General features: G+C 40.4%; 2 protein-coding genes across 7 annotated transcripts; one reads left to right on the top strand and one right to left on the bottom strand.

Moving 5' to 3' along the window:
• Positions 1 to 24,152, top strand: crhr1 (corticotropin releasing hormone receptor 1). 6 transcript variants are annotated; one of them, XM_067477315.1, is made up of 14 exons: positions 1 to 327; positions 5,941 to 6,031; positions 6,138 to 6,188; positions 6,857 to 6,976; positions 10,816 to 10,898; positions 15,054 to 15,160; positions 16,810 to 16,930; positions 17,003 to 17,156; positions 17,264 to 17,324; positions 17,453 to 17,525; positions 17,613 to 17,698; positions 18,117 to 18,255; positions 18,564 to 18,605; positions 18,757 to 24,152. In XM_067477315.1, the coding sequence occupies exons 1-14, from the start codon at positions 307 to 309 to the stop codon at positions 18,895 to 18,897; spliced, it is 1,290 nt and encodes a 429-aa protein (XP_067333416.1). In that variant the 5' UTR covers positions 1 to 306; the 3' UTR covers positions 18,898 to 24,152. The 6 variants fall into 6 exon arrangements, with proteins under 6 accessions (XP_067333416.1, XP_067333414.1, XP_067333420.1 ...); XM_067477313.1 differs by having other exon boundaries at positions 17,613 to 17,713; XM_067477319.1 differs by lacking the exons at positions 18,564 to 18,605; positions 18,757 to 24,152 and adding an exon at positions 17,842 to 17,941 and having other exon boundaries at positions 17,613 to 17,713; positions 18,117 to 18,254.
• Positions 24,153 to 24,159: 7 nt separating this feature from the next.
• myl4 (myosin, light chain 4, alkali; atrial, embryonic) lies at positions 24,160 to 27,163 on the bottom strand. Its single transcript, XM_067477320.1, has 7 exons — positions 27,036 to 27,163; positions 26,840 to 26,867; positions 26,569 to 26,718; positions 26,374 to 26,447; positions 26,200 to 26,299; positions 26,051 to 26,128; positions 24,160 to 25,963 (listed from the first exon to the last, which is right to left on the bottom strand). Exons 1-7 carry the CDS (start codon positions 27,132 to 27,134, stop codon positions 25,935 to 25,937), a joined length of 558 nt encoding a protein of 185 aa, XP_067333421.1. The 5' UTR covers positions 27,135 to 27,163; the 3' UTR covers positions 24,160 to 25,934.
• Between the last annotated feature and the right edge of the window lie 221 nt (positions 27,164 to 27,384).

The raw sequence follows: 27,384 nt of genomic DNA, 5'->3' as shown, positions 1-27,384 counted from the left end.
GCCTCCTCACCGATTGCTCTGGTCCCTCAGTTTCCGTTGTGGACCCGCAGCATCATTAATGTTAGACCGGTACCAGGATGTACGGCCACCACCACTGATGTTTTCTGGAACTGTGAACTGGATCATCAAAGGAGGCTCGGCTCGGATCTTTCTGTGTGCTCCTTAGTTTGCGGATCTGTCTGGTTGATATGTGCCGGTTCTGACCGACATGACGCGGAACTTAAAGCGGATCGGACCGTGCGGAACGAGGCTGTGAACGCTGCGTGCCGGAGCGCGCGCGGCCGTGCACATGAATGAACGACAGAGATGGAGAAACTACTGAGTCAGGTGAGAGCGCGCGCGCGTGTGTATGTGTTCAGGGGAGCCTGGTGCCCGTAATCTTTATGGTACATGTGATAGTGTGTTTGTATATGATTGTATGTGTATACACTTTGTGTGTAAATAGTAATTTAACAAATAATAATAATTTGGACCATCAGCCATGACAGTAACACCACCTGGTGACTTTAATACAAAAAAATGAAGTAATAACAGCTGTTGTGTCAGTGTGTATTAACCAGCTGTCAGCATATAAAGTGATAAAATCAGCTTCACCTTTACCAACAGTGACCTTCGACCATTAGTTTTTATTAATTACTGTACATGTTTGATCATAAACAGCATGATCAGTATTGTTTAGAATAAATTGTTTTCCTAGGTAAGTAGAAACGTTAGGTACGTAAAAACTTAGTAAATGCTTGGACTTTTACTTGAGTTTGTGTACTTGTACCACCTCTGTACAAACTGTATCGCAGGTGTAGCTGCAGACTGCTCACAGTGGCCATGTGGCCATGCTGACCCTAGTCAGCATGGCCTTAATAATACTATAATGACTTATTAAGACCCTTAGTCTCAATGTTGTGGCTGATTGGTGTAGTTCTGTATAAATATACATATGTGTATAAATACTGTATAACAATACACACACATGAAAAGAGCTGAAAATTACTATAATAACTCCATGACCATGATAATTTGTTTAAATATTTGAATGTTTTACATATTTACACCACTGAAAGATTTCATAACATCTGAAGTAGGTGAACTGGTTCAATGGGTCTAGGGGTTTTCCTCTGTTAAACCAGACTAGGTCCAAGAGGCTGAACCATAACAAGAGGCTGAAGAGGACAGAGGACCAGAAACATTTTAATAAATAATAAATTGTTACAGATTTTCTGAAACTTTTTCATCAGAAAACATTGAGTCAACAGTGAGTCCAGTTCTCACAGAAGAGGAGGGGGATTCTCCTCCACACTCACCAGGCTATAAATAGACCACACACACACACGCACAAACACACCCAAATGGAGTGGGTTAGAGCTGACAGAAAGACAGTGAGAAACTGACGGCACCTGGGGGAAATCGAAAAACTCATCCATGACTTCCTGTTTACGTCTGGTGCTATCACCCCCTCATTCTCCCCCTCACATCCCACTGCTAAAACAGTGAGAGGGGGATTCTAGGTAGGAGTCCTCATACACAGCGGGGTGTGTGACATACCCATCTGTAGCTAATCAATGTCCAGTCCAAGGGGCCCTAGGTCCTAGAGATTTATATTCATTTTACTTCATCATGTGTCCCCTTCAGTGCCATTCAGACTGTTTTGGACTGAGGACTGTTTATACACAATTGGAACTGTTCAGGACCATTTAGAACAACTCAGCCTTTCCTCAGGTTCAGTCTGTTACACAGGAAACAGTAATTTGATCTAAAACAACTTAACAAATTAGAAAAAAAATGCAATACACACTGAACATATTCAGGTTTAGACCAGCACCAGAACATAGACGACCAGCTTGAATCTCTGTGATCAGCTAATATTGTTGGACCAAACGTTTGTCCTTTATTCAGTAGGAGCCAATGGACTGCAAAGGTTCTGAAGGGTAAAGGAAGATGAAGAGTTGTTAGAGGTCCACACTCACGCTGAACACTCAGAGGCTTATAATGTAGCTTTCATCAACATGTTTGGTTTATGCTAACTAGCAGCTAATGCTAAGAGGCAGATGTTAGTTTTTTTTCTCTGAGTTTACTAACATCATCAGTTACCTAACACTGTGTTTCTGAAAGTGCCTCAACAGAGATTTACAGTAAGGGGTTCTCTGTGCTACAACATCTGGAGCAACATCTGGTCTTTAAATCAGGTCACAGTAACAACCTGAATTAAACGACTGGTATGGAGGTCATGTTTCCAACAGGAATTCTTTCGTTGTCCTTCTTGGTCTCTGATCAGTGTCCTTCAGCTTGTTCTTTAAGGATTCATGAGTATCTGTTACAGGTCGCTCGCTTTGTTTTTAACTGATGATTCATTTTGTCCTCATGGATGCATTCAACGTTTCTAGCGTTTAGTCATCCACAAAGATGATTAAACACTGTCTCTGTCACATGGACAAACACACAGAGACTAACAGAGACAGGCTTAGACAGAATGTTCTCAAAGCCAATGAAAATGTGATCTGTGTCTGAATACAATCTTCTGTTGGATCAGACTCGACTGTAATGTGTAGTGTGCTCGCTTGGTCAGGATGGCTGTAAACCCCCGTATATATAATATAAGAGGGCTGTGACATAGACGTTTGATTAATCAGTATGAACAGCAGGCTGCAGGCTGCTGATGAGGTGAAGCTAACACCACCATCAATCTGTGAATGGATGTTTCAGGTGTGAAGTCTGTTTCCACCCAGACTAAGGTTCATAAACCTGATCTAAAGTCTGTGTTTTAATGGATCTTAACCCCAGACTTCGATCAGACCTCCCCACACAGACAGACTCAGACTGTTTATTATGAAGCGCCAAATAGCCCAGTTAGACATTGAACACGGAGAGGCTTGTTACTGCCAAAAGGTCTCAGAACTGAATCCTTCAGAACTAACTACAAACTGTTTTGGCGTGTTGAATGAGTTCTTGTTCTGTTTGATAGTGATGATCTGATGAGTTTTAGGTTATTATCTGGAACCTTTTCCTGGACTAATCCAAACTCACAGACTGGGTCCGCACCTGTCAACTGGACCATAACACAGTTTTTTAAACAATTTTTAGGCCTAATAGAAAGGCCTGGGTGGTGTAAATTATTGAAGTTTGTTTTTTAACCATGGGGACAACAATAACATCTGATTTTTACACATTAACATTTTTCCTCAGTGACATTGTTCAGTTTTGTGAGGAAAGAGATTCAGACAGCAGATACAATCCTGTTTAGTATAGATGTTTATACATCAGCCATGTCACTATATGCACGTACAGTAAACTTCAGCTAAGTAGTACATTAATACATTTCTTTTCCTGCATTTCTATGTTTTATCTTCTGACCACTTCGAAAACACCGGTGATAGACAATTTTTACTACACCTAAATGCCTGTGCTGCGCACACTGTCATGAAGACAACTAACAAGTTCTGTCCAGATGTGACTAAACTACATGATGTTCACTATTAAAGTTTTGTTGTTTGTTTATACAGTCTGGTTCAAGTCTTGGGACAGTGGCACCATTACGGCGGCTGTGTAGTCTCCACATTGTTTAACAGGAACTAGTGGTTTGAATCAGAACTGAGCCATATGGTCAACACCTCCTGGGACTGGCATGGCATTGCAAAGCACACACATACATGCATGCTGGTCTCAGCATGACAGTGAGGACTCTCATGGACACTGCCCACTCCTTACACTCACATACACATACACACACACAAGCGTGCATCCATACACGTTAACCCATCACATGAAATAGTAAGATATAGAAAAGGAGAAGATAAAGTGACACTGTGTGTGGTTTATGTGTGAAAACGCATATTGCTGCAGCTGCTCACATTCAAACATTTGATACATTGAAAGAGTAGCAGAACATGAGACGAAGGATATCAAACACAGACACAGTTTAAATTGGACACAAAGCTGCTGAATAATTTATCCTGAGGGCGCTAAAGGACAGCCCCGCTGTCTGCAGAAGACCTCGTCCCTCTGAGTAGCCACAACTGAAGTCATTTACACTAAACACCCCGAAGACTGAGTTACTGGTGTGCTCAACTCCGTCTTATTTTTAGCTGCACCATCCCCACAGTAAATCTCTGAGGACGACACACTTACTGCATGTTTATGTGTGTGTCTTTGTGTGTGTGTGGATGTGTCTTTCTCTGGCTGTGAGGACAAGGGTTAGTGCTGTACCATTACTGTTAGGACGTGTTGTCTGGTCATCACACCTTTACAGGTCTGAGGGCTCACACCTGGATTCAGATTAGAGTCTGGGTTAGGATGGGATGTAAGGATTAGTCCTCACAGCTGTTTAAAGTAATTAACTGATGGAGCGGCTAATTAATTCTCAATCACTGTGTCTCATAGTCAACGTTGTCCCCACACTTGTTTGCCTTTAAGCTCTGATGGACGGAGACTTCCTGCAGGCAAACAGCAGCTGCTGCAGTCATGTGATTGCTTTAAAAAGCACCTTGTTGAATGATGAAGACACCATCTGGCAGGTTGGACAGAGACCAGCAAGTGCAAAGTTCTGCCTTCTGAATTTTTTCTGAAATATTCACAGAATATGCAGTCAGCCTCAGTATCTGAGTTATTATTTTTTTGTCCTCTGAGGAGGGACTCTGAGGAGACTTTCCATATCTGATATTAAATATCAGATATGGAAAGTCTGGACAAACAACAGCCTGTCTATCCTCCTTTCTGTCCTCCTTGCTGTCTCCAGATCAGCTTCAGCCTCACATATAGAACCACAGCACATAGAGTGACCCCAAAGAGTCCTGAGGAGATAACTGTGCTATTATCTGTAAAACTAATGTATCACTTATCAGTTTAAGACCAGTGTGTGGACATTTCAGAGAAAGTGGTAAAAGCCAAAACATACTATAATAACACTCAGTAATACAATATTACTACTCATATTGCTCATATCACTGCTTTACCAAGTGAGCTCACTTGGTAAAGTTGTAATAGATGAAATATTGACAGCAGCTGTCAATTTGAAAAATGGAGAAGATAGATTACAGTTCAAATTATTGTGTATATGTCAGAAGACTGCCAATCTATTTGCTCACTAATTATGTGACAAAAGTCCATCCTGAGAGTGTCTAATGCATTATGGACGTCGTGCTACTGACCTATATGTGTGTATAAAATACAGTAATTTCTCAGTAATTTCTTTCTATGGGAGTCAAGGCACATCACGTCTTGGCTAGTACAGAAATATTTGAGTTAGTGTAGTGAGTAAAGTAATCAAGTGGGAGCCTAGATAATTATTTCACATAGTAAAACATTTAAAAAATCATGTTTGTAATGTTTGGATCTCCCCTGAATAAATTAATGTAATAATTTCTGATTGTACTAGATGAGTGTGCATCCTGTTGATTACAAAAATGTCCAAATAAAGTCATGTATAAACTTTTGCACCCACTTAAATAATCTGCCTGTTTCACTTATTTAGATTTCTTCTCAGGTCAGTTTTTTCATACTTATAAAGCATTTAGAGCATCTTCTCCACATAATCAGTGGTTACCAGCAGTTGGGGGCGACTGTGGCGCAGGAAGGTAGAGCGGTTGTCCACCAATCTCACAGTTGTTGGTTCAATCCACGGCTCCTCCGATTACATGTCGAAGTGTCCTTGAGCAAGACACTGAACCCCAACTTAGTTGCTCCTGGTGAGTGTTGGCCAGCTGCATAAGAGCTCCCCCATCGGTGTATGAATGTGTGTGTGATTGTGAGTGTGAATGGGTAAATAGGAAGCAGTGTAAAGTGCTCTGAGTGCCAATAGGTAGAAAAGCGCTATATAAGTGCAGACCATTTACCATTTGTTTTTGGAGCAGCAGCTTCTCCTGGTTGTTGGTTTTAACTCTGTCCAAACTCGACTAAAACAACTGCTTTTATCCTATCTCAGAAAATAATCTCTGAACATTTGTTTTCCAGATGGTTTGTGTGTGTATATGTCTGAGTGGAAAAGTTTCTCCAGCAGAGTTGACCTGCGAGACTTTGATTCTACTCGCAACTAACCTGACAGGTAACTTCCTGTCTCTGGTTATCCTGATTCTCAGATAGTAAAGAAACTAATGAAACGTGATTGATCACTGTTTTTCTCTTTGTCTCTTTGCATGTCTCTGTCTCAGCGAGGACGTTGGCTTTATTAAACCAGACATTCCCCATCAGTAACTCCTCAGGTTTGTGCAGCACACTGAAGAATTCAACATTTGATCCCTGTTAACCCGTTCCCTTCTAATAATTCATATTTTCACAGCATTTGCACTTTTTGGACCTGTACCATATTTTCCGTCTCAGTACCCAAGACACCCAGACTAGGTACAGCTGTCCCTCAGGGTGAATCATAACACCTAAAATATTTCTGCACTAGCCATGATGATGGTGCCCTGATGTACCATGAAACCAGTGGATTACAGAAGATTGCATGTGAACCTTCAGTGGAATTGCCCAAAAATCACACAGCAGTATCTCTAAGAAAACCACTATCCCTTTCCTCTGGGACCAGGACCAGGATCAGACAGTGGTCTAACCCGAATTTGTGTCCAGTGACATATGATTTGATTTAGTGCCAACACATATTTGAAGACGGTCAGGTTTGTTGCTCATTGTTTAGAACAGGGTTTTCCAATCTCAGATTGTCCTGGTGATAGGGACATGTCCCGTCTCCACAGAGACCAGGACTGTTCATTTTGGCCTCACTGTTGTGGCCGTTGATCATGAATTTCGGGTTTTTGCCAGGTGGGAATACACCACACGGACACAGAAGGTTTAGATGTAGCCTGCAGGACATTTAATGTTTGTTTGTTTTTTAAATACAAAAGCCACAAACTTCTTTTTGTGTCTGCAGGTCTTTACTGTGACCTGTCTGTGGACGGAATAGGAACCTGTTGGCCTCGTAGTGCAGCAGGAGATGTGGTTGCCAGACCCTGTCCTGAACAGTTCAATGGCATCCACTACAACACCACCAGTCAGTACCTGTCAACCCATCTAGCTGTCTGTCTACTGTCCTGTCTGTCTGAGGTGAAAATGTCTTTTAGGTGGAACTCTCAGAGCAGTTTCCAGAATCACAGCTTTAATGAAACATGTCAGTTAATGTTGATTCATCAGGACAAAGAAAAAACTCACACCCATTAAGAAGACAGAACAGTCAGGACACATGGTCAGTCACAGTCTTTATTATTATCTGTCAGAAGACAAGAGTGTTTCAGCACTAGTTACAGCAGAGCAGCTGGATCAGTTTCTCAAATCAGTGGAATTGTCCAAAGTTAAAGAGCGTTAGAATAAAATTCTGTCTTTGTGTTTTTCTGCTGCAGGAAGAACTGACACAAAAACAGGAAGTTAGTAATAAACATCTCCACTGATGATGGAAGGTGGTGGTGGGCGGGAGGGGTAAGGTTGTACATTATCTTTAAGTAAATGTTTGAATGAATTATTGCACAGAGGAAAAAAAGGTCATAGGAGCATCTTAGGAATAACATGTGTTTTTTCACATTGAAAATGTGAAAAACCACCACAAACTACAAAAACATCCTGCAATTATAAAACTACACTGGAAACTCACTGTGATAATCAAATGGAAACAAAAAAAGTGATTTCTTAGTAAAGAAGAGTAAAGAAGAAAAGTAAAGAAGCTGCTGCACATTCTAGTGACATTCTGAGAGCAGCACATTGAAGACATTATTGTTAACATGAACCTACTGGTGCTTTGATTACTGTAGTAATTACAGCGCTCTTCTGTATTTGTGCTGGAACTGGCCTGAAACTTTAGCAGACTGAATCATGGTTTAGTCTAAGTTCAGCTCTAAACTAGAGTCAATGACGAACAGTGTTCTGCCAGTTTTACCTGTAGGAGTTTGAAAAGTTGTTGACACATATTTTAAATCGGTTCAAGATGAGTCATCAATGTCTCCATGCAAGGATACGGCAGAGAAAACAGATTTACACCATTAGTGGAGATTAACTTCCTGTTTTTGTGTCAGTTCTTCCTGCATTAGTAAAAAAACACAATGAGAGAATTTTATTCTCTCTCTTTAACTTTGGACAATTCCTCTGATTTGAGAAACTGATGCAGCTTCAGACTAACTTTGAATTGAAATTTGAGAACACAGCAGGAATGGTAATCATTTCCATCACATCCACTAAAAGTTTGTTAGGGAGGAACATCAGCAAGAAACAGAACAGACTGGAACACAGTCTTCATCCTTCTTTAGTCCTTAGCCAATCATCTTTTGCCAATTATACCATGGCCAATCACAGCTCAGGATTTTGTAGTCTCACTGACGTCCATTGAGAGTCTGAGAAAATGCCAAAGGATTTATGGACTTTTATTTCCTGCCAGCTGGACAGATTATACCAGGCTCTGGGGTGTGTGTGTGTGTGTGTGTGTGTGTGTGTGTGTGTGTGTGTGTGTTTGTGTGTGTATGTGTGTTGGGTACTGTGAGTGTGGGTGGTGAGAAAGATCCTGTTTAATTAGAGGTTTAGTTGTTGATCTGACTTAATAAGATGAGTCATCTGTGTGTGTTCAAGTCTTTGTGTCTTTGTGTAGACTATTTGCACAATACCCCGACTGTGAGGATATTTCTTTACTGTAAGGCCATGTTCCCCAGTCCTTACATCTCATCTTCAAATGTCTGAGGGTTCAGGTTATAATCAGGTTTAGGTTAGTGTTAGGGTCAGGATGCAAAGGATGGGGAGACTAGCTAGTTATCGGTCAGTAGTGACCTGGTCCAAACAGCTGACTCAAACTTATTGACTGAACCTGAATCTGAAAGAGAGGAGAAGAAGGAGGAGAGTATTGGGCTGGGGGATGGGTGCGACTGTGATTTCAGCAAGGACCAAATCACAGCTCTGGTGTTGCCATGGTTACACTGTGGCTGCTTCATTGACATATTTTATGTCTCTGTGGACAAATCTCCACACTTGGGTTCTGAGGTGAAATCAATGTCTTACTTCAGAGTTAGTTTTTGAAAACAGTCTTAGTCGGTTTCATGTTATATTGTATCTAGGTGTTTTGACAGATGGACAGTTGGAAATTCCTGTATATATACAGTCAACGATTGAGGTTTGCGTCATGGAAATTCATGTCCAGCCTAACATTGGGTTACATTAATGGCCCACAGCTCTAGACAACATGCATGAAGGGGTAAATGTAATGAGGGGGTTTCTTCCTAAATCCCAAACTGGTCCCAAACTAGTTCCTACTCTGACAGTCTAAAAGTCACACATTCACTAAATGGTAAATGGTCTGCACTTATATAGCACTTTTCTACCTGAAAGTGGGGGAGCTGCTATTAGCTGGCCAATGCTCACCAGGAGCAAATAAGTTGAGGTCCAGTGTCTTGCTCAAAGAAACATTGACATGTGAGGAGCCGGGGATTGAACCAAGAACTGGAAAATTGGTGGATGACCGCCCTACCTTCCTGCACCACAGTCACCCCATTAAAAACTCCCATCTGTCCAAATAAAAGACATTTTTGCTCAGAGAGGCAGATAAAATCAAAAACAATCCGTCTTGTATGCTTCACTCTAAATACGACCTCGTAACTTCCTGCTTACACTGAATCCTTACAATAACTCATTCGCTCCTCTGTCCATAAAGATGTTTAACAGCAAAGATGGTCAAAGAGCAGAGCAAAGCCAAATCTGTATAGCTAATATTTTCAATGCTGTTAGAATGTGCTTCCTTTGGAGACTTCTATGTTCTGATTTGGCTGTTCTGGTGTGCATGAATATATGTCTTTGTATAATTCAGTCATGAATGGGTATGATATGGGAATGATATTTGTGTGGATAGTTACAGTGATGAATTTGAAGCAGCAACACTGAACATACTGTAAGACAAGTTTCCCTAAAGGCCGGTACACACCCTACAATTGTGGAGCCGAATAGGAATGTAATCTGGTCGTGATTACTGGTTGGACCTAGTTGGTCCTGATTGGTCCCAGTCTGGCTCAGGTACTAGAGACAATCATTAAGTATGTGCTGTCTAAAGAGTCCTGTCTTTAGACTTAAGAACCAGTTTCTGTCAGTTCTCATAAAGATTGCTTTAAACAGTTTTGATATTTAGGACCAGTATCTGCAACCATTGACGTCACAGCTGAGTCAGACCAACAGTAACTGCAGTTTTTCACCTTCATGTCCCTCTGGTCTTTATAGTCCACCTTATAGTCCTTTTTTATTTATTTTTTCTACACAAATTGTTAAAAAGCCAAACTTCCCAGTTGCTATCATGTTTGTTCATGGGATTTTGGAATGTGTGTCTTCAGAACTTCCATTTGTTTTGATAAGTTGTTAAATGTTTTGTCCACGGTTTACTCAGTCGTCAGATGTGTCCCTGGCTTAAGGGGACAATAAGGTGTATTTTTAATCTTCAGTGTTTTGTGTATTATTGTTTTAAACACAGAACTGTCCCAGGCTACAGTGTGATGTGTGAGTGTTTCATCAGTAGGGAGGTTTAGCAGCTTCACATGGGCCAGCACTAACCTTTCAGAGCACTTTGTAATGCTACTGTAAAGGGAAAAACTGACTATAAGAACATAGAGACTGTTGACATTGTATGACACAGGACATCACTCAGAACAAAGTGTCTGCAGTTTAATAACTCTGGTCACTAACTCTGGCCAAAACTTTCAAAACTGTTTGTAGGAACTGAGGCCTCAGTGTCCAACCTATCAAATTTTACAAACACACATCACTTATTAATTCTTTTTCTGTTTTCTCTGACTTTCAGTGATTATTTAATTATTGGTCAGAAACAATTAACAATCAATATCATTTAATATTTTAACTGTCTGTGTCTTTTTTCAGACCTAGTTTACAGAGAGTGTCAAGCTGATGGCAGCTGGGCTTCACGTGGAAACTACAGTCAGTGCACCGAGATCATTGTCCTGGTGAGACTCACAAATCAGTTCAGTTTTTGTCCTGCAGACAGAAATATTAAATACAGTACATATCAAACCAGTTAGTTTGTCTGGTAAAAATTTAAAATAGAAAGATGGAAGGTTTTGCAATCAGCGAAAGATTATTTCCTGATCAAATATTGTTAAAAATCAAACCAAAGTTTGATCCTGAGATAAGCTAAAGGTTTTTGTTTCAAATTAGATAAAAGCTAAAACAGATGCTGCAGTAAAACAAACAAACCCACATTACAGATCATTCACGTGTCCTGAGAGACACAGGACTGGGCAAACTTCCTGGACCAGAAACTCTGTGTGTGTGTTGTGTGATAATGTGTTTTCTTGATACTGGCATCTCTAATGGATCACACACAATGGTACCTCCATCTGTCTCTGTCTGAACTAGTTAGTTGCTAAACTATGAGTCTTGGAAAGGTTTCTGTGGACCTGCAAAGGCTCGTGTTGTTGTGTAGTTGATCAGAAGCATCTGTACGTGAACTGGTCTCGATGTTGGTCTGTGTCATGTACCATCAACCGTTGCTCTGATGACCATCTCATCAGGAAATTTTCAGTCTTGTGTCTTTATGTTTCTGGACACACACACAAACAGAGGGTGCCTTTCTAATTGGCCAGGAGCCAACTCAACCGTCCAATCAATGGAGAGCAGGAAACAGGTGACAGATTCTCTGTAGGAGAAAGACCCTGTGTTACATGACACAACATATGGACGAACACACACACACATCGGGTCCAGGTAGTTCACACACTGATTTCTGCACATTTTTGTGACTGAGTGTGTGTGTGTGTGTTGTTTTTGTTTTCACATGCTTTGTTTATAAAAATATAAATAAAGCTTTTGTACACAGACTGAAACACTGGAAGTATAACTGATTCAGATCACTGTAAATGTTGACACAAACCTTTTAATAATGTACTTCTATGAAGTCACATTTGGTCAATGTCATTGTGATTTAAGATTTATTTTATAACATCCAACAAATGTATATTACTGTTTACTAATCAGATTTAGTTATGTCGCTTTTTGACACGTTTAGCTTCTACTTATGTCATCATAATTATAATCCAGTACTATTATAATATTTATTTATAATAAAATAATAATTTTTTACTTATTTGACAGTTTTTATCCAAAGCAACTTACAAGTGAAATACAAGGCAGCAAACAATCTACGTCAAGGAGAAAACAAATAAGATGGTATAAGAAGTGTTTCTGTGTTGTGCGATGCAAGTGCAAGAAAGAACAGATAGGATTTCTTTATAAGCTTTTATTTTTATTTAATTCCATAAAAAGTACCTGCCTCCTCTGTTGTTTTTTATCATTCTTTCATTATTGATTACCTGTGGATTTTCATTATTTATTAGGCCAATTTTTTATTTGAATAGTTGTCAGTCTTATTTTTTAGATGTGTCATTACATTACAAAACAAAATCAAAATCAATTTATTTTTTTAATGTCCTCAGGAAGATGGCGCCGGTAAATGGTCTGCACTTATATAACGCTTTTCTACTGACTGGCACTCAAAGCGCTTTACACAGCTTTTATTTCACCTATTCACACTCACACTAAGCCGCTATGCAGCTGGCCAACACTCACTGGAAGCAACTAAGTTGGGGTTCAGTGTCTTGCCATGAACAATTTGGACACTTCAACATTCTCCAGTCTCTTCATCCTGGCTTACATTAGGTACAACAGAAACACTCTTTTCTCTATTGGTCTACAATACACTCTTTTTTTAGATTTTAGATTATCCAGGCTGGCCCAGTGAGATCCTGAGGAAGAACGAAGGACACATCCCGAAGCAGCGGACCTGGGGGAAACGAACAGATGTCAGAAACAGGCTGAGTGCTCACGCACACCGTACGCCTCTGACTTGCATCCTGTTCGCCAATGTCCAGTCACTGGAAAACAAGCTCAGTGACCTCAGGGCCAGGGTTGTGCCAACATGTTTATGGAAGCAGTGGATGACTAGTGCCAGACATGTCTGAACCTCCCTCACCCTCAAACACTGGAGCCCCTCAGGGTTGTGTCCTGATTCCCCTGCTGTACTCATTGTACACATATGACTGCATGGCCACTACCAACTCCACCACCATCATCAAGTTTGCTGACGACATTATTGTGGTGGTCCTGATCACTAACAACAATGAGACGGCCTACCTGGAGGAGATTAGAAACCTGGAGATCTGATGGCAGATAGACAACCTCCTCCTGAACATCAACAAGACTAAGGAGTTGATAGTGGACTTCAGTACAAAGCAGGACAGGAACTATCAGACCCCCATCATCAATGAACCCAGTGTAGACAGTGACCAGCTTGCGGTACCTCTGTGTTTACATCACGGCGGACCTGTTGTGGTCTGGTCACATCAACACTGTGGATGAAAAAGGCCCGGCAGTGTATCTACCACCTCACACACTCAAGAGACTTCAGATTGCCCTCCAGGGTACTCAAGAACTTTTACTCCTGCACCATAGAGAGCATCCTGGCTGGAAACAAGGCAGACTGGTTTGGAAAAAGCACCATGCAGGACAAACGAGCACTTCAGAGGGTGGTGCGATCGGCTGAGGGCATCATTCGCAGTGAGCTCCCTGACCTGCAGTCAATCTACATCAAGCTCTGCTGGACCAAGGTGAGGAAGATAGTGAAGGACCTCAGCCACCCCAACAATGGATTGTTCTCTCTGTTGTGGTCAGGAATGCGGTTCCGCTCCCTGAAGGCCAAGACAGAGAGACTGAGGAGAAGTTTCTTCCCATGGGCGACAAAACACTACAACAAACAAAACTAAACAGTCTTTGCAGTCTTCTTTGCATTGCTGATTGCCAGCTGATTCAAGATTTAAAGCGTTTATTGTCATATGCACAAACAGAAAGCATGTTTCCCTGCACATTGAAATTCTTACTTTGCCGTCCACCCTAAATGTAATACAGTAAAGTAAAATAAAAATAGAAATAAAAAAAATAAATAAAAAAAATAAGAGCAACAAAATAAAAGCAATAAAGGTGAGGTAGTGCCGTTCTGAATAAGGCAATAAAATGAGGTAGTGCCGTTCTCGGTGAGGTAGTGCAGTTCTGAAAAAAATGAATGTGCAAAAGCAAAATGTAATTCAATTCAACAATTATGTCCATGTAAACCGTTGTGTCCATGTAAACAGTTAAACAGTTATGTCCATGGTTGCAAACTCCTGTCAGCTGTAATTTAACATAACTTATTCTATATATAGTTTATACACTAATTACCTCATTCACTTCTATTTTTAATTATTTGCGCTTAAAGGTCTTCATGTTGTATATTTTTTTCTATATTTATTTTATTTCTATTTGAATGTTCTAAGGTACTTGTAGTTTTAGTACATCATCAGTACTTGCCTAAGTCAGATTATCACTGCATATCATACTGTGTATGACTGTGTATGTGACAAATAAAATTTGATTTGATTTAATCTGAAATTGATGTTAATTCTGCATCTTAGTCCTGATCTCAGTTCTGATGGTTCAGAGTCGCATTTCACACATTTCAGTTTTTTCATTTCAACAAAAAGTCAAGAAAGCCCAAAAAAATCCCCCTTGAATAAGCACTGAGGTAAAGGTGGTGAGACAAAAATCTGGAAAATAATGGAAAGGCTCAGAGTTGCCGGCCATCTGCCTTGGCCGGTTGGGGTTAGTGGAAAGTGGAGAGAGAAAAGAAAAGGGGGGTGCTAGCGCTGAGTGTCAGGTACATGCCTGGTGGGTAGGCTGGGAATTGATCCTGCAGACCTCTACATCCCATCCTGCTATCTGCACATTGAGCTACCAGCCTGTATGTCCTGACATGTAAGTTCTGACAGTAAAGATGAAACTGTATCAAAAGTTAAAAGTCTAGATTCTGAAGAAAGATTCAGTGTCTTTACACGTTTATGTCCATGTGTGCAACAAACCGCATCTCTGTAGAGTCAGAAACTGATCTGACTGTTTTCTTTCAAACGCTCAATGAGATTTTTCAGGTTTCCTGGTTTTTGATGTTTGACAAAGCCAGCTAAGTGCTGTGGTTCCTCCTCCTGTTTCTTCCCTGTGTTTGTTCCATATTTTCTGGATATTTTCATTCTTATGTTTCCATCTTTTGTTTCCAATTTGTTCCCTCCCACATTCAGAGGAAGAGCAAAGTCCACTATCAGGTTGCTGTCATCATCAACTACCTTGGTCACTGCATCTCTCTGGGAGCTTTATTGCTTGCCTTCACTCTCTTCATGAGACTCAGGTAAGATGTCTGTCTGTCTGGTCACCTGTCTATCTAAACACTGTAGCTTTCTATTCCAGATTCTTATTTTGAAACACAGACTGAATTTCACGTTTAAACAAAATTCTGATCTTTTTTATTTCCATCTATTTCATTTCATTTACACATCATTGTGGTTTCATGGTATGTAAATATACCAGTACATAACAAAAACCATCAAAACACCAATGATGCTTTAGCTTTATTGGTAACTTTGAAAAATAAACATCAAAACAATGGCTGTTGCTAATAATGATGCTCTTGTGTTGTTCTGTTCTTAGAACAGTGAATCCACTGAACCGTCGTGTTCTGCTGTAAGATTTCAGTCCTCCCCGTGTTACCCGCTGTGGGCAATGATTTTGAGTCAGGGTTATGTTTTCAGTCTCTTCAGTGTATTCTGAGACAGTTTCAGACTGGACACTGCTGCACAAACAAAGATTGTCTATCTAAAAACAATCTTTAGTGTAAAACATTTCTTAAAGATCCAGCATTTTTAGCAGCAACATGACTAAAGTTTGTACCGTTACATTAGGCTCACATTAATCTAATGAAAAGGACAATTCCTTTTTTTCCTGGTAAACCACTCCTGGTCACCTGTTATTATGTTGTTCCACTACTTTAATGGACAGGATGTTATTCCTGGCTATTTTATAAACTCACCTGTAGTACTAGTAGCCTCCAGCAGGTAACTTTCACATCCACCTTGACTTTAAGGTTATTTACTGTGCTGTCCTAAACTAACAGTATGCGTATTCTTGTAGATTTCTGTTGGTATCATCTGGTAATCTTTTATTGTATATTGTTATATACGTGTTTTCCCATACACAAGTTACATGTTACACTGATGTGGTTATAACCTTTTTTCCCAACAAAATCACGGTAATGGGACCATTTCCAGTTACTGAATGAAAGCACTTCCATTCCAGCTCACTGCTCATGGTGCTGCTGATAGTGACGTTCATATGACAAATATTGAACTTGAACAATATTGAAATGTGAATTTCCCGTTGGGATGATATATCTATCTATCTAATATTCAGTTTTGGATTTCAAATCATTGTTTGCCATGGTAAAAACAAAAGTAATGTTGTACTAAGTTGTTTTTCAAGGGAGTAAAAGTAATATTGTTGGTATAAGTTTATTTTTAACTATTTATACTACTTACTGATAATGTCTTATGGCCCAACGCTGTTTCCAGCAAATCAAAAATGGTCACTTTGTCCAGTCCTTTCCTGTTGCACATTGACATTTAAGTTCCCCTTTACATTGTACGAAATACACGGGGCTGTCAGTCAAGTATAAGAGAAACAATTGACACCTAAAGCAAAGACGTATATTGAGCCAAAAGTCTGCTTAGGAAGGTGATTTAATAATGATGAGAAATGGGAATACTGTAGTATGAGACACCAAGATAGCCTCTCTAAAGCTGGTCATAGTGGTTTGACTAACTGTAAAATCCTGGACTTATTACATTTTTAACATATTACGGAACATTTATTGTTATTTTAGGTTTTCATATTTTTTCTCTGATGTGTCTGTTGTTCCATAACAATCCTGACTGCTCTGAAAGATTAAGTGTGAGTTACCTGTGTTTTAGCTGTTAGTCACCTGTGGCTTAACTGTGTAAACAGAAGCATTCGATGCCTGAGGAACATCATCCACTGGAACCTGATCTCTGCTTTCATCCTGAGGAATGCCACCTGGTTCATTGTCCAGTTAACCATGAACCCTGCTGTCATCGAGAGCAACCAGGTAACTCATACTCATCCACTCGGTCTCCAAGGGGAAATCACAGTGACCTCACACTGTCATCACTCCCCCCAGGTGTGGTGCCGGTTGGTGACATCAGCCTACAACTATTTCCACGTCACCAACTTCTTCTGGATGTTTGGTGAAGGTTGTTACTTGCACACAGCCGTTGTCCTCACCTACTCCACCGACAAGCTGCGGAGGTGGATGTTCATCTGCATTGGCTGGGGTCAGCTACATGTTGCGTCTATGTGTCTGTTTGCTCCACCCATCTATCAGCTACTGCTCTTTGCTTCTCCACCTGTGTATCAGCTCCACCTGTCTGTGTGCCTGTAGGTATACCATTCCCGATCATTGTGGCCTGGACTTTTGGGAAACTTTACTACGACGATGAGAAGTGAGTCTGTTCAGGGTCATTGTAATTAGGTCAAGTCTGAAATAAAATACAATACATTTTCTGGTTGGAAGTGATGGAGGAGAAGAGGTCTGCAGACATCTAATGAATATTTGTGTTTTGACTGACAGGTGTTGGTTTGGAAAGAGGGCAGGAATTTATACAGACTACATCTACCAGGGGCCCATGATCTTGGTCTTGCTGGTAACAACACAACCTTAAATACAGTCATTCCACCTTAAATAAAGTAAACTGGTGTTTTAGAAGACTCTCTGTATAAACTCTCCTCAGATTAACTTTGTCTTCCTGTTCAACATTGTCCGGATCCTGATGACCAAACTGAGGGCGTCGACCACCTCAGAGACCATCCAGTACAGGTATGACTCCAACAGGTGAGAACTGGTCTTTATTACAACATAGTTCAAAAGCAAAAACTTAAAACATGTTGGAAGCTCCAAGGAGATTTCAGTAGACCAGTAATATTTACAGTATATTTATCAGTGGATGTCTGCATCAACAGCACCTTCCTACCAGAACTCCCTCCTCCAGGTCTACAATGCCTGTGTCTCCCTTTGGTCTGACAAATGACGTCTGGTGGTCCATATACTGCACAGTAAAAGGTCGTGGGCAAAGCTCTTAGCTCAGTTTTCCAACATTGGTGGAAGGAGCTACAGACTTTGCATATAGCCTTACATCTAATAATTAAAAGTGTATGTTCCTTTGCGATATTTCGCTGTGTCTTAGCTCTAATTCTCCTAGTTGTCTTTTATTGTGTATTGCTGTGTTATGTTGCAGGAAGGCAGTGAAGGCCACTCTGGTGCTATTGCCTCTGCTGGGAATCACCTACATGTTGTTCTTTGTGAATCCAGGAGGAGAAGACGAGGTCGCTCAGATTGTCTTCATCTACTTTAACTCTATCCTTGAGTCTTTCCAGGTTCAGTTTATCACTTTATTTCGCTGTTTACACTCAACATGGTGTCAGTCTTACTCTGCCTTACTCTGGATGGACTGTATAAGTTTGAAGCAAAACAATGTGTATGTATGTATGGCTGTGTATGTTACGAGTTTTTGTTAAGTGCTGTTGCATTTGGTGTGTTTGTTTTGGCCATTTGATGCTAAATGAATTTCAGAGGTTATTGACAATAAAGTTGTTTTATTAGAAGCCTATTAGCATTCTGTTAGCAGTTAGCAGCCCATTAGCACTGTTAGCAACTAACACTGTCCCTCTGTTTGTCTCTACAGGGATTTTTTGTCTCAGTTTTTTACTGTTTCCTCAACAGTGAGGTTAGTTTCTGTCTCAATTTGTTTTTTTTTATTAATCAATTGAACCCATTTAAACACTATCTACCTGTTCACCTATCTCTCTGCATGTTTCTGTATCTGTCTACTTGCCTTTTTATTTGTCCATCTGTTTGTCTGTCTACCTGTGGTCCAGGTACGCTCTACTGTCAGGAAGCGTTGGATTCGTTGGCAAGACCGTCACTCTATCCGCAGTCGAGCTGTGCGTGCCACGTCACTGCCGACTTCACCAAGCAGAGTATCCTTCCACAGCATCAAACAATCCTCCAACCTCTGACCTCTGACCACGCCAGACTTTCTCATCAAATCACAAAATGTGATGCAATTCCACTCAGCCAATCAGAGGTCTCATTCAGCTTAGGGTCCACTGGATCAAATCTGCTGATCACAGTGCAGGATGCTGGTTTGTGCACACAAAAGTGTCAGTCTGTTAATACTCCTGTGCTGCCAAAGCAACTGCTTTAATAGGGTCATAGACCCGTCGGGGCGATTGGACATGTTGTATAATCAAATGTTTATTTATTGATGAGCTGTAATTCATCTCATGACCAGCCTATTTTATTTTTTTATCTGAAAGAGTTTTTACTGCAGCGGAATGATGGATTTCTTATTGGTTGTTTGTGTTAAATGTACCTCAGCAGTTTGTATCAGAGACTTTAATTACGTTTATGTTTAAATCATAAAATCTTTACACATTAACCAAATTCTGTCTCAACACAAAATCCAAATGTGAATTCTCTATTTAATATTTTTACAATATAAATACATGTCATAATTATTAAATTAAAGCTTATTCTATTTAATGCAACTTTATTTAAATAGCACCAAATATGTAAATAATATAAAATTCTAATTAAAATTAAAGCACAGTCTGGGGAGGTTATAATAAAACATTGTGTTATCAGAAAGGTACAGAGCTTAGTGGTATGATGTAAAATATGTTGGTTATAAACAGTTTTTTTAGCTTAGTTCTTTAACCAACATTAATATCTGCACTTTCCATGAGCTGGGGTCTGTGCAGATACAGTATAAATTTGACCTAAAACCTTTTTCCCCTTCTGCAACAAGTGCTCTCTGTAAAATGGACCTGATCAAGACCAGGGACTGGTTTCACACTCCAACTCTGGTTTAGATCAAACTAAAGACACAGACTTTATCTGCTGCCTACAACTGTTTAGATATTTTCTATTGTAATCAGGACTACTAATTAGTCTTATATTAAAACCCACCACTAAAAGCATGTGATAGGAGGAGTAATGGAGTAGGAGTTATCCTGAAAGAGGAGTTGGCGAGGAATGTTCTAAAGGTGTTTAGAGTATCAGACAGGTTGATGAGTCTGAAGCTGGAAATTGAAGGGGTGATATTCAATGTTGTGAGTGGTTATGCCCCACAGGTAGGGTGTGAGTTAGAAGTGAAGGAGAAATTCTGGAGTGATTTAGATAAAGTGATGCAGAGCATACCCAGAGGTGAGAGAGGTCATTGGTGCAAATTTCAATGGGCATGTAGGTGAAGGGAACAGAGGTTATGAGACTGTGATGAGCAGGTTTGGTCTTCAGGACAGGAACGCAGAAGGACAGATGGTGGTAGACTTTGCAAAGAGGATGGAAATGGCTGTAGTGAACACTTTCTTCCAGAAGAGGCAGGAACACAGGATGACGTATAAGAGCGGAGGTAGAAACACTCAGGTGGACTACATATTGTGTAGACATTGTAATCTGAAAGAGATCAGTGACTGTAAAGTATTGGTAGGGGAGAGTGTAGCCAGACAACACAGGATGGTGGTAAAATGATGCTGGTGGTGAGGAAGATGAAGAGGACTAAGGTAGAGCAGAGTGGTGGAAGTTGAAAAAGGAAGAATGTCGCGTAATTTTCAGGGAGGAGCTGAGACAGACTCTGGGTGGTTTGGATGTGCTTCCAGATGACTGGACCACTACAGCTAATTTGATCAGGGAGACAGGTAGGAGGGTACTCGGTGTGTCATCTGGAAAGAGGAAAGTGGACAAGGAGACTTGGTGGTGGAACAAAGAAGTTCAGGACTGTATACAGGGAAAGAGGTTAGCTAAGAGGAAGTGGGACACTGAGAGGACTGAAGAGAGTAGACAGGAGTACAGGGAGATACAGCGTAAGGTGAAGGTAGAGGTGGCAAAGGCCAAACAAAGAGCAGATGAGGACTTGTATGGTAGGTTGGACATTAAGGAGGGAGAGGTGGATTTGTACAGGTTGGCCAGACAAAGAGATAGAGATGGGAAGGATGTGCAAAAGGTTAGGGTGCTTAAAGATAAAGATGGAAATGTATTGAAAGGTGCCAGGAGTGTGATAAGAAGATGGAAGGAAGCTTTGAAGAGCTGATGAATGAGGAAAATGATAGGGAACGAAGAGTAGAAGAGGTGACTTGTGTGGAGCAGGAAGTCGCAAAGATTAGTAAGAGTGAAGTGAGGAGGACGTTGAAGAGGATGAAGAGTGGAAAGGCAGTTGGTCCTGATGACAAACCTGTGGAGGTATGGAAGTGTCTAGGAGAAGTGGCAGTAGAGTTTCTGACTAGTTTGTTTAACACAATCTTGGAGAGTGAGAGGATGCTGAGGATTGGAGGAGAAGTCTACTGGTGCCAATTTTTAAGAACAAGAGAAATGTGCAGAGCTGTGGAAACTACAGAGGAATAAAGCTGATGAGCCAAACAATGAAGTTGTGGGAAAGAGTAGTGGAGGCTCAGCTAAAGGCAGAGGTGAACATTTGTGAGCAGCAATATGGTTTCATGCCTAGAAAGAGGACAACAAATGCAGTATTTGCTTGGAGGATGCTGATGGAGAAGTACAGAGAGGGTCATAGGGAGTTGTATTGTGTCTTCGTAGATTTAGAGAAAGCGTATGACAGGGTGCAGAGAGAGGAGCTGTGGTATTGTATGAGGACGTCTGGAGTGGCAGAAAAGTATGTTATAGTGGTGCAGGACATGTATGAGGGCTGTAAGACAGTGGTGAGGTGTGATGTAGGTGTGACAGAGGAGTTCAAGGTGAAGGTGGGTCTGCATCAAGGATCGGCTCTGAGCCCCTTCTTGTTTGCTCTGGTAATGGACAGACTGACAGATGAGGTTAGACAGCAATCTCCATGGACTATGATGTTTGCAGATGACATTGTGATTTGTATTGAGAGCAGGGAGCAGGTGGAGGAAAATCTAGAGAGGTGGAGGTCTGCTCTGGAAAACAGAGGAATGAAGCTTAGCCGCAGTAAGACAGAATACATGTGTGTGAATGAGAGGGACCCAGGTGGAACAGTGAGGTTACAGGGAGCAGAGATGAAGAAGGTGCAGGACTTTAAGTACTTAGGGTCAACGGTTCAGAGCAACAGAGAGTGTGGAAAAGAGGTGAAGAGGCGAGTGCAGGCAGGTTGGAACGGGTGGAGAAAAGTGTCAGGTGTGTTGTGTGATAAAAGAGTATCAGCAAGAATGAAAGGAAAGATGTTCAAGATGGTGGTGAGACCAGCGATGTTGTTCAGCTTAGAGACAGTGGCACTGAAGAAAAGACAGGAGGCAGAGCTGGAGGTAGCAGAGCTTTGAAGATGTTGAGGTTCTTTTTGGAAGTGACGAGGATGGACAGGATCAGGAATGAGGACATCAGAGGGACAGCTCAAGTTAGATGTTTTGGAGATAAAGTCAGAGAGGCCAGATTGAGGTGGTTTGGACATGTTCAGAGGAGAAAACTGTGAATATATCTGTAGAAGGATGCTGATGTTGGAGCTGCCAGGCAGGAGGTCTAGAGGAAGAGCAAAGAGGAGATTTATGGATGTAGTGTCAGAGGACATGAAGTTAGTTGATGTGAGAGAAGAGGATGCAGAGGACAGGGTTAGATGGAGGCAGATGATTCGCTGTGGCGACACCTGAAAGGGAACAGCCGAAAGGAAAAGAAGACTAAAAGTATGTGAACCTCAGCACTGGAGCACAGATCAATGTGCATGCCTGGGTGAGTGTTTTCTACCTAGGGAAGAGCTGGCACAAGGATGCATTACGGGAAGAAGGAAAGATAGAAAAATCTGTAGGATGTGCAAAACAAGATCCTTCCTCACAACTTACAGGACTACAAGGACTTGCTACTGACAGCTTCGCTGACAGACACCACAGTAAACCTTCAGAGGTATCTTTATGTTGGTTTTTCATATTTTAGGTTGTCTTTTTATATAGTTTTCTCTTTTATACCTCTATTTAACTCTATTTAAACTGTCCTTTACTGTGGACTTTTAACCAAAGGTCCTAAACCAAAACCTGTTGATCAAATAAAAAAGTTAATAATAAAGACAATGTACGAATTTACTACAACAATGTGAATTTGTGCAAGAAGTTACTTTTTTGCTTTAGTACCAGTAGAATTGACAGTAACCACAGTAGCATCGTTACCCCCACTATTGGCCATATAGGGTAATAAACACAGTAATTTGTGAGTTTGTGGAGGGAAACACTCAAAACAGAAAGGACAACTTTTTTTAACTGTATCTGAATGTGATTGTTAATGAGATGACATCTGTGGCATTATTACCTGGAAATGCTTGATTAACATCAGATTCAAGAACATGAGTTTTGTAAAACCTAAGACAACATTAGAGGAGAAAAGGAAGAGCTCTTGTTTTGTCCACCAGTCCGTGTCCACAAATCAATAATAAACGTGGACATGATCGCAAACATGTGACCTTCAAGATCTGCTGATATCTAATCAGTAATTAATCAATTAATTTAATGAATAAGTGTTGTTTGTCTTTTGTCAACTATGACTACCATGGTGCATTTCACTCAGCCATTTACAGATATCACTGATTAAAGAACAAATTTGATCAAACTGTTGATTCACTGATTATGGATCAATTTGGTTACCATGTCAACCTCCCACCTGGTAATTTATTTGTCCGGTTATATTTCTCAGGGTTCAGCATCTTGCTCAGTCGAACCTCTGATCCTGTGGTCTGTGGCCTTACGAAATGAGCTATTGGTAATGTTTAAGAAAAGATAAGTGAGGATATACAAGTGTTTATTATGTTTTAATCGACAGACCTCCTGGTCCTGCTCGTGTGTTTTTTTTTTAGTTTGTTTTATATCCAGTATTATTGGAGTCGGTGTTAATACTTAGTAGTGATTTTAATGTCCAGATTGATGATGCTTCCTATAGGGTTAGAACTAATATCACACAAAGGCCCATACATTGGACTGTGTGTGCATCAAATATCTATCGAAGATATCCAAGTGGGTGGCACAATTTGTCCTTTTATATTGAGTCACTACTATCTAAGGTGATCACTCAACGACGCATTATGAATCAAGCTGTTGATAAGTTTTGTTCTTTATTCGATCCCAGTCCTGTTTGGTCAGTCATTTAATAATCATAGTGCGTCCGTTTTAAATAATGTGGCACCACTTAAACATGGTCTTATTTCTTCTGAAAAAAATTGGCTAAATTAAAGCATCTTTAGTTTAAGGAGAGATTGTTGTAAAGTACAGTGTTACTGGAAAACCTCTAAACCTCTTAAGGAGCAGATCATATCTCATAATGTCATGATTAAACAGGCCAGATCAGATTATTTCACCAATCTTATATCTGCGAATAAGAAAAATCATAATGTCCTGTTTGATACCATTACAAATATTGTCTCGCCCCCAGCTCCACAAGTTTCTGTATACTCATCAGCTGACTGTAACAGATTTACATTTCTTTTTCAGTAAAGTGCAGGACATCAGGAATAGAATTTGTCCTTCCTCGCACACCTATACCAGAGGTTCTCCTCTCCACACTTCTGCACTCCTGTTTTTCTCGTCTCACCCTACAGGAAATTAATTTAAAAAGATAAAAACTTCTTCTAGCCCTGTTGACATTGTCGGAACCAATTTACTTTTAAATGGTACTTTAAACTTGATCCTTGTCTACTAAACATGATAAATTTGTCTCTTTCTACTGGCACGGTCCCCTCCTTTTTTAAACAAGCTGAAATGAACCCCATTCTAAAAAAGTCAAACCTGGACCCTTTTGACCCAATAAACCACAGGCCTGTATCTAAATTACCTTTCATGTCCACATTTTCAGAAAATGTCGCAACATCTTTCCACTTTTCTGCATCATCATCAAATCTTGTACAAGTTTCAATCAGGTTTCCGCAAAATGCACTCAACAGAAACAGCCCTTCTTAAAGTTCCAAGTGACATTGGACGCAGGCCAGTACACAGTGTTGGTTTTACTGGATCTAACCTCAGCGTCTGATATAGTTGACCAAAATATTTTGATAAATTGTCTACAAAATGTTTTTGGTTTGTCTAGCTCTGTACTTCAGTGGGTTGCTTCGTATCTTACTGAGCTTAGTTTTTCTGTTGCGGTAAACCAGATCATGTCGGACTCATTGCCTCTGTCATGTTGAGTTCCCTTGCTGTTTTTATTGTATATGACAACTCTTACTTTTATTATTCAGCATTTTAAGCATATATCTTATCACATATATAATAATAATTATTCATTCATTCATGTGTTTAGATCAACGTTCAAGACAGATGGTTAAAAACTGTTTTTATCATCTATGGAACTGGGGAAAATGTTGTCCAGTATAGATTCAAAGATTATCATACATGCTTTTATCTCATCTTGTTTGGACTATTGTACATCACCCTTTACTTGTCTTAACAAACACGATTGAGGACAGCCTAATCTTTAAGCAATAAAAATATTATTAAAGGAAAGGAAATTCTCATGCCACTTTATCTTGACTCCCTCAATGCATCTTTATGGGGAGAAACTTGAAACCTGGGGAGACCTCCGTGAAGGAAACCATGATAAGACTTGTGATGTACCCACTGTCAGCAGCTGAGGGAACAGGAATTGTGTTTCTTCTTCTTTCTGTCACACTCACAGAAACAACTGATCAGTAACTTTACAGGTCATGTCTGTGATTCTTACTGCAATAACAAGGTCTTTTTCTTGTCTTTACTGCTGAGTTGATCCAATAAAATATTCAACAATAAGTATTGAATTTCTGTTCTGAAGTTTGAATGTTTGCTTCAAACTTTGAGTTTATTTTGTAATTTGGAAAATCTCAAGTTGCATTTTATATCAACATCTCCTACCACTGTGTGGGGGATACTGTGAAGTACAAGTACATCACATTTACATTTTCACTGTATTTTTAATAGCAGCTGATAATGTGTGTGTCAGGGGGACCACAGCTGAATCTCAGGAAGGTTGGAAGGTTTAATTAAAACAATTGAAGCAGGAACCTCAACATAGATCAGAAGCTGACAGAGAGCAGGATGCGGTTCTGTCCAGAATCATGCAGGTTCTGCTCATTCTGCTGATTCTAGTTGGCCATGATATGCTTGACAAATGCTGAAAGATAGAAATACAGATTCCTTTAGTCTGTAATTCCCAATTCTGTCTGTGTCTGTATGTGTGTGTGTGTGTGGGGGGGTTAACCTTCATAGTTGATACATCCATTAGCATCTTCCTGTCCTGCCACTAACTGGTCCACATCCCTCTCTGACATCTTCTCTCCTGACAACATGAAAACCTCAAACTCAGCCACCACCTTTTGATCATGAACAGAAAGAAAGTTTGGATCATACCTAGAGTCACCAGCACGTGTCTCAGTTCAGCCCCCATCACTGTCCCATTTCCTTCTTTGTCAAAAACTCTGAGTCCTTCCACAAAGTCCTCGTATGTCCCCTGTTGACGGATTTGTCATTTAACCAACATGTGGTGAAAGCTAACTATCTGAGCATGTGAAAGTTTTCTCTTACTTTGTCTTTTGACTGAGCCACATGCTGCAACAATGGCAGGAAGGTTTCAAAGTCTACCAGCTTCGTGTCCATGTCTGTCCACACGGGAGAAAAAACAAAAAAGAAACAAGAGTATTCAGTCACAAGTCTGATCATTAAAATTTAATTTATGAAGACAACACATGTGATGACCCGTGCATGTGTGTGCATGTGTACCCTCAGGTCTGGGTCGTCCCAGCACTCGGTGGACGTCTGCGTTAGTTGGGTTTTGTCCCAGAGCTCTCATCACGTCTCCGCACTGAGAGAGGGAGATCTTCATCTGACTGTTGCTGGTTCTGTCAAACAGCTGGAAGGCTTCTCTAAACTCTGCACACAGAGTTTTTGCTGAGGTTGTAATCTGTCAGCAGCCAGAGCCATCTGTATATGTGTGTGTGTGTGTGTGTGTGTGTGTGTGTGTGTGTGTGTGTGTGTGTGTGTACAGCTTTACCTTCAATCTGATCAGAACCAAACTCAATCTGAAAAAAAAAACTGCACAGTCTAAATACGAGTCTAAATACAACGCTTCATTTCGCTTCTCCACTAACCACATTGTGACATTTATGCTGCTCTTATTTAAATTGTTCTGCAAACTGACTCCCAACTAAATGTTTGTCTAAACACATACAGATTGAATAATAACAGACCTTGATGCTGTGTGGGTCAAAATCCAGCTCTTTAGCAGCTTCTGCTAATGAAGAAGGTTTAAGTGCTTCCTTCTTTGGTTCTGGTTTCTTGGGGGCCATGATGCAGTGGATTCAGAGGAGAATCAGACGCTAGAGTGAAAGAGGATGTCTGTGAGATGGGTTAAATACTAGTAATTAGCTCCTTTTAAGGTTAAAGAATTAACTAATGACTAAATCCACTTGGGGTTCCTGCTGCAAATAGAAACTGATTCTACTATTCTCTACTGAACACATGTCTGCTGACACTGCCTTAAATAGAAAACATCAGAAATCTGCTGAGACGGCTTTAAATAGAAAACATTTAGTGTTT

This window comes from Channa argus, chromosome 15 (genome assembly GCF_033026475.1).
Source record: "Channa argus isolate prfri chromosome 15, Channa argus male v1.0, whole genome shotgun sequence".
NCBI classification, from domain to species: domain Eukaryota; kingdom Metazoa; phylum Chordata; class Actinopteri; order Anabantiformes; family Channidae; genus Channa; species Channa argus.
This window is presented reverse-complemented; position numbering and strand designations above follow the sequence as displayed.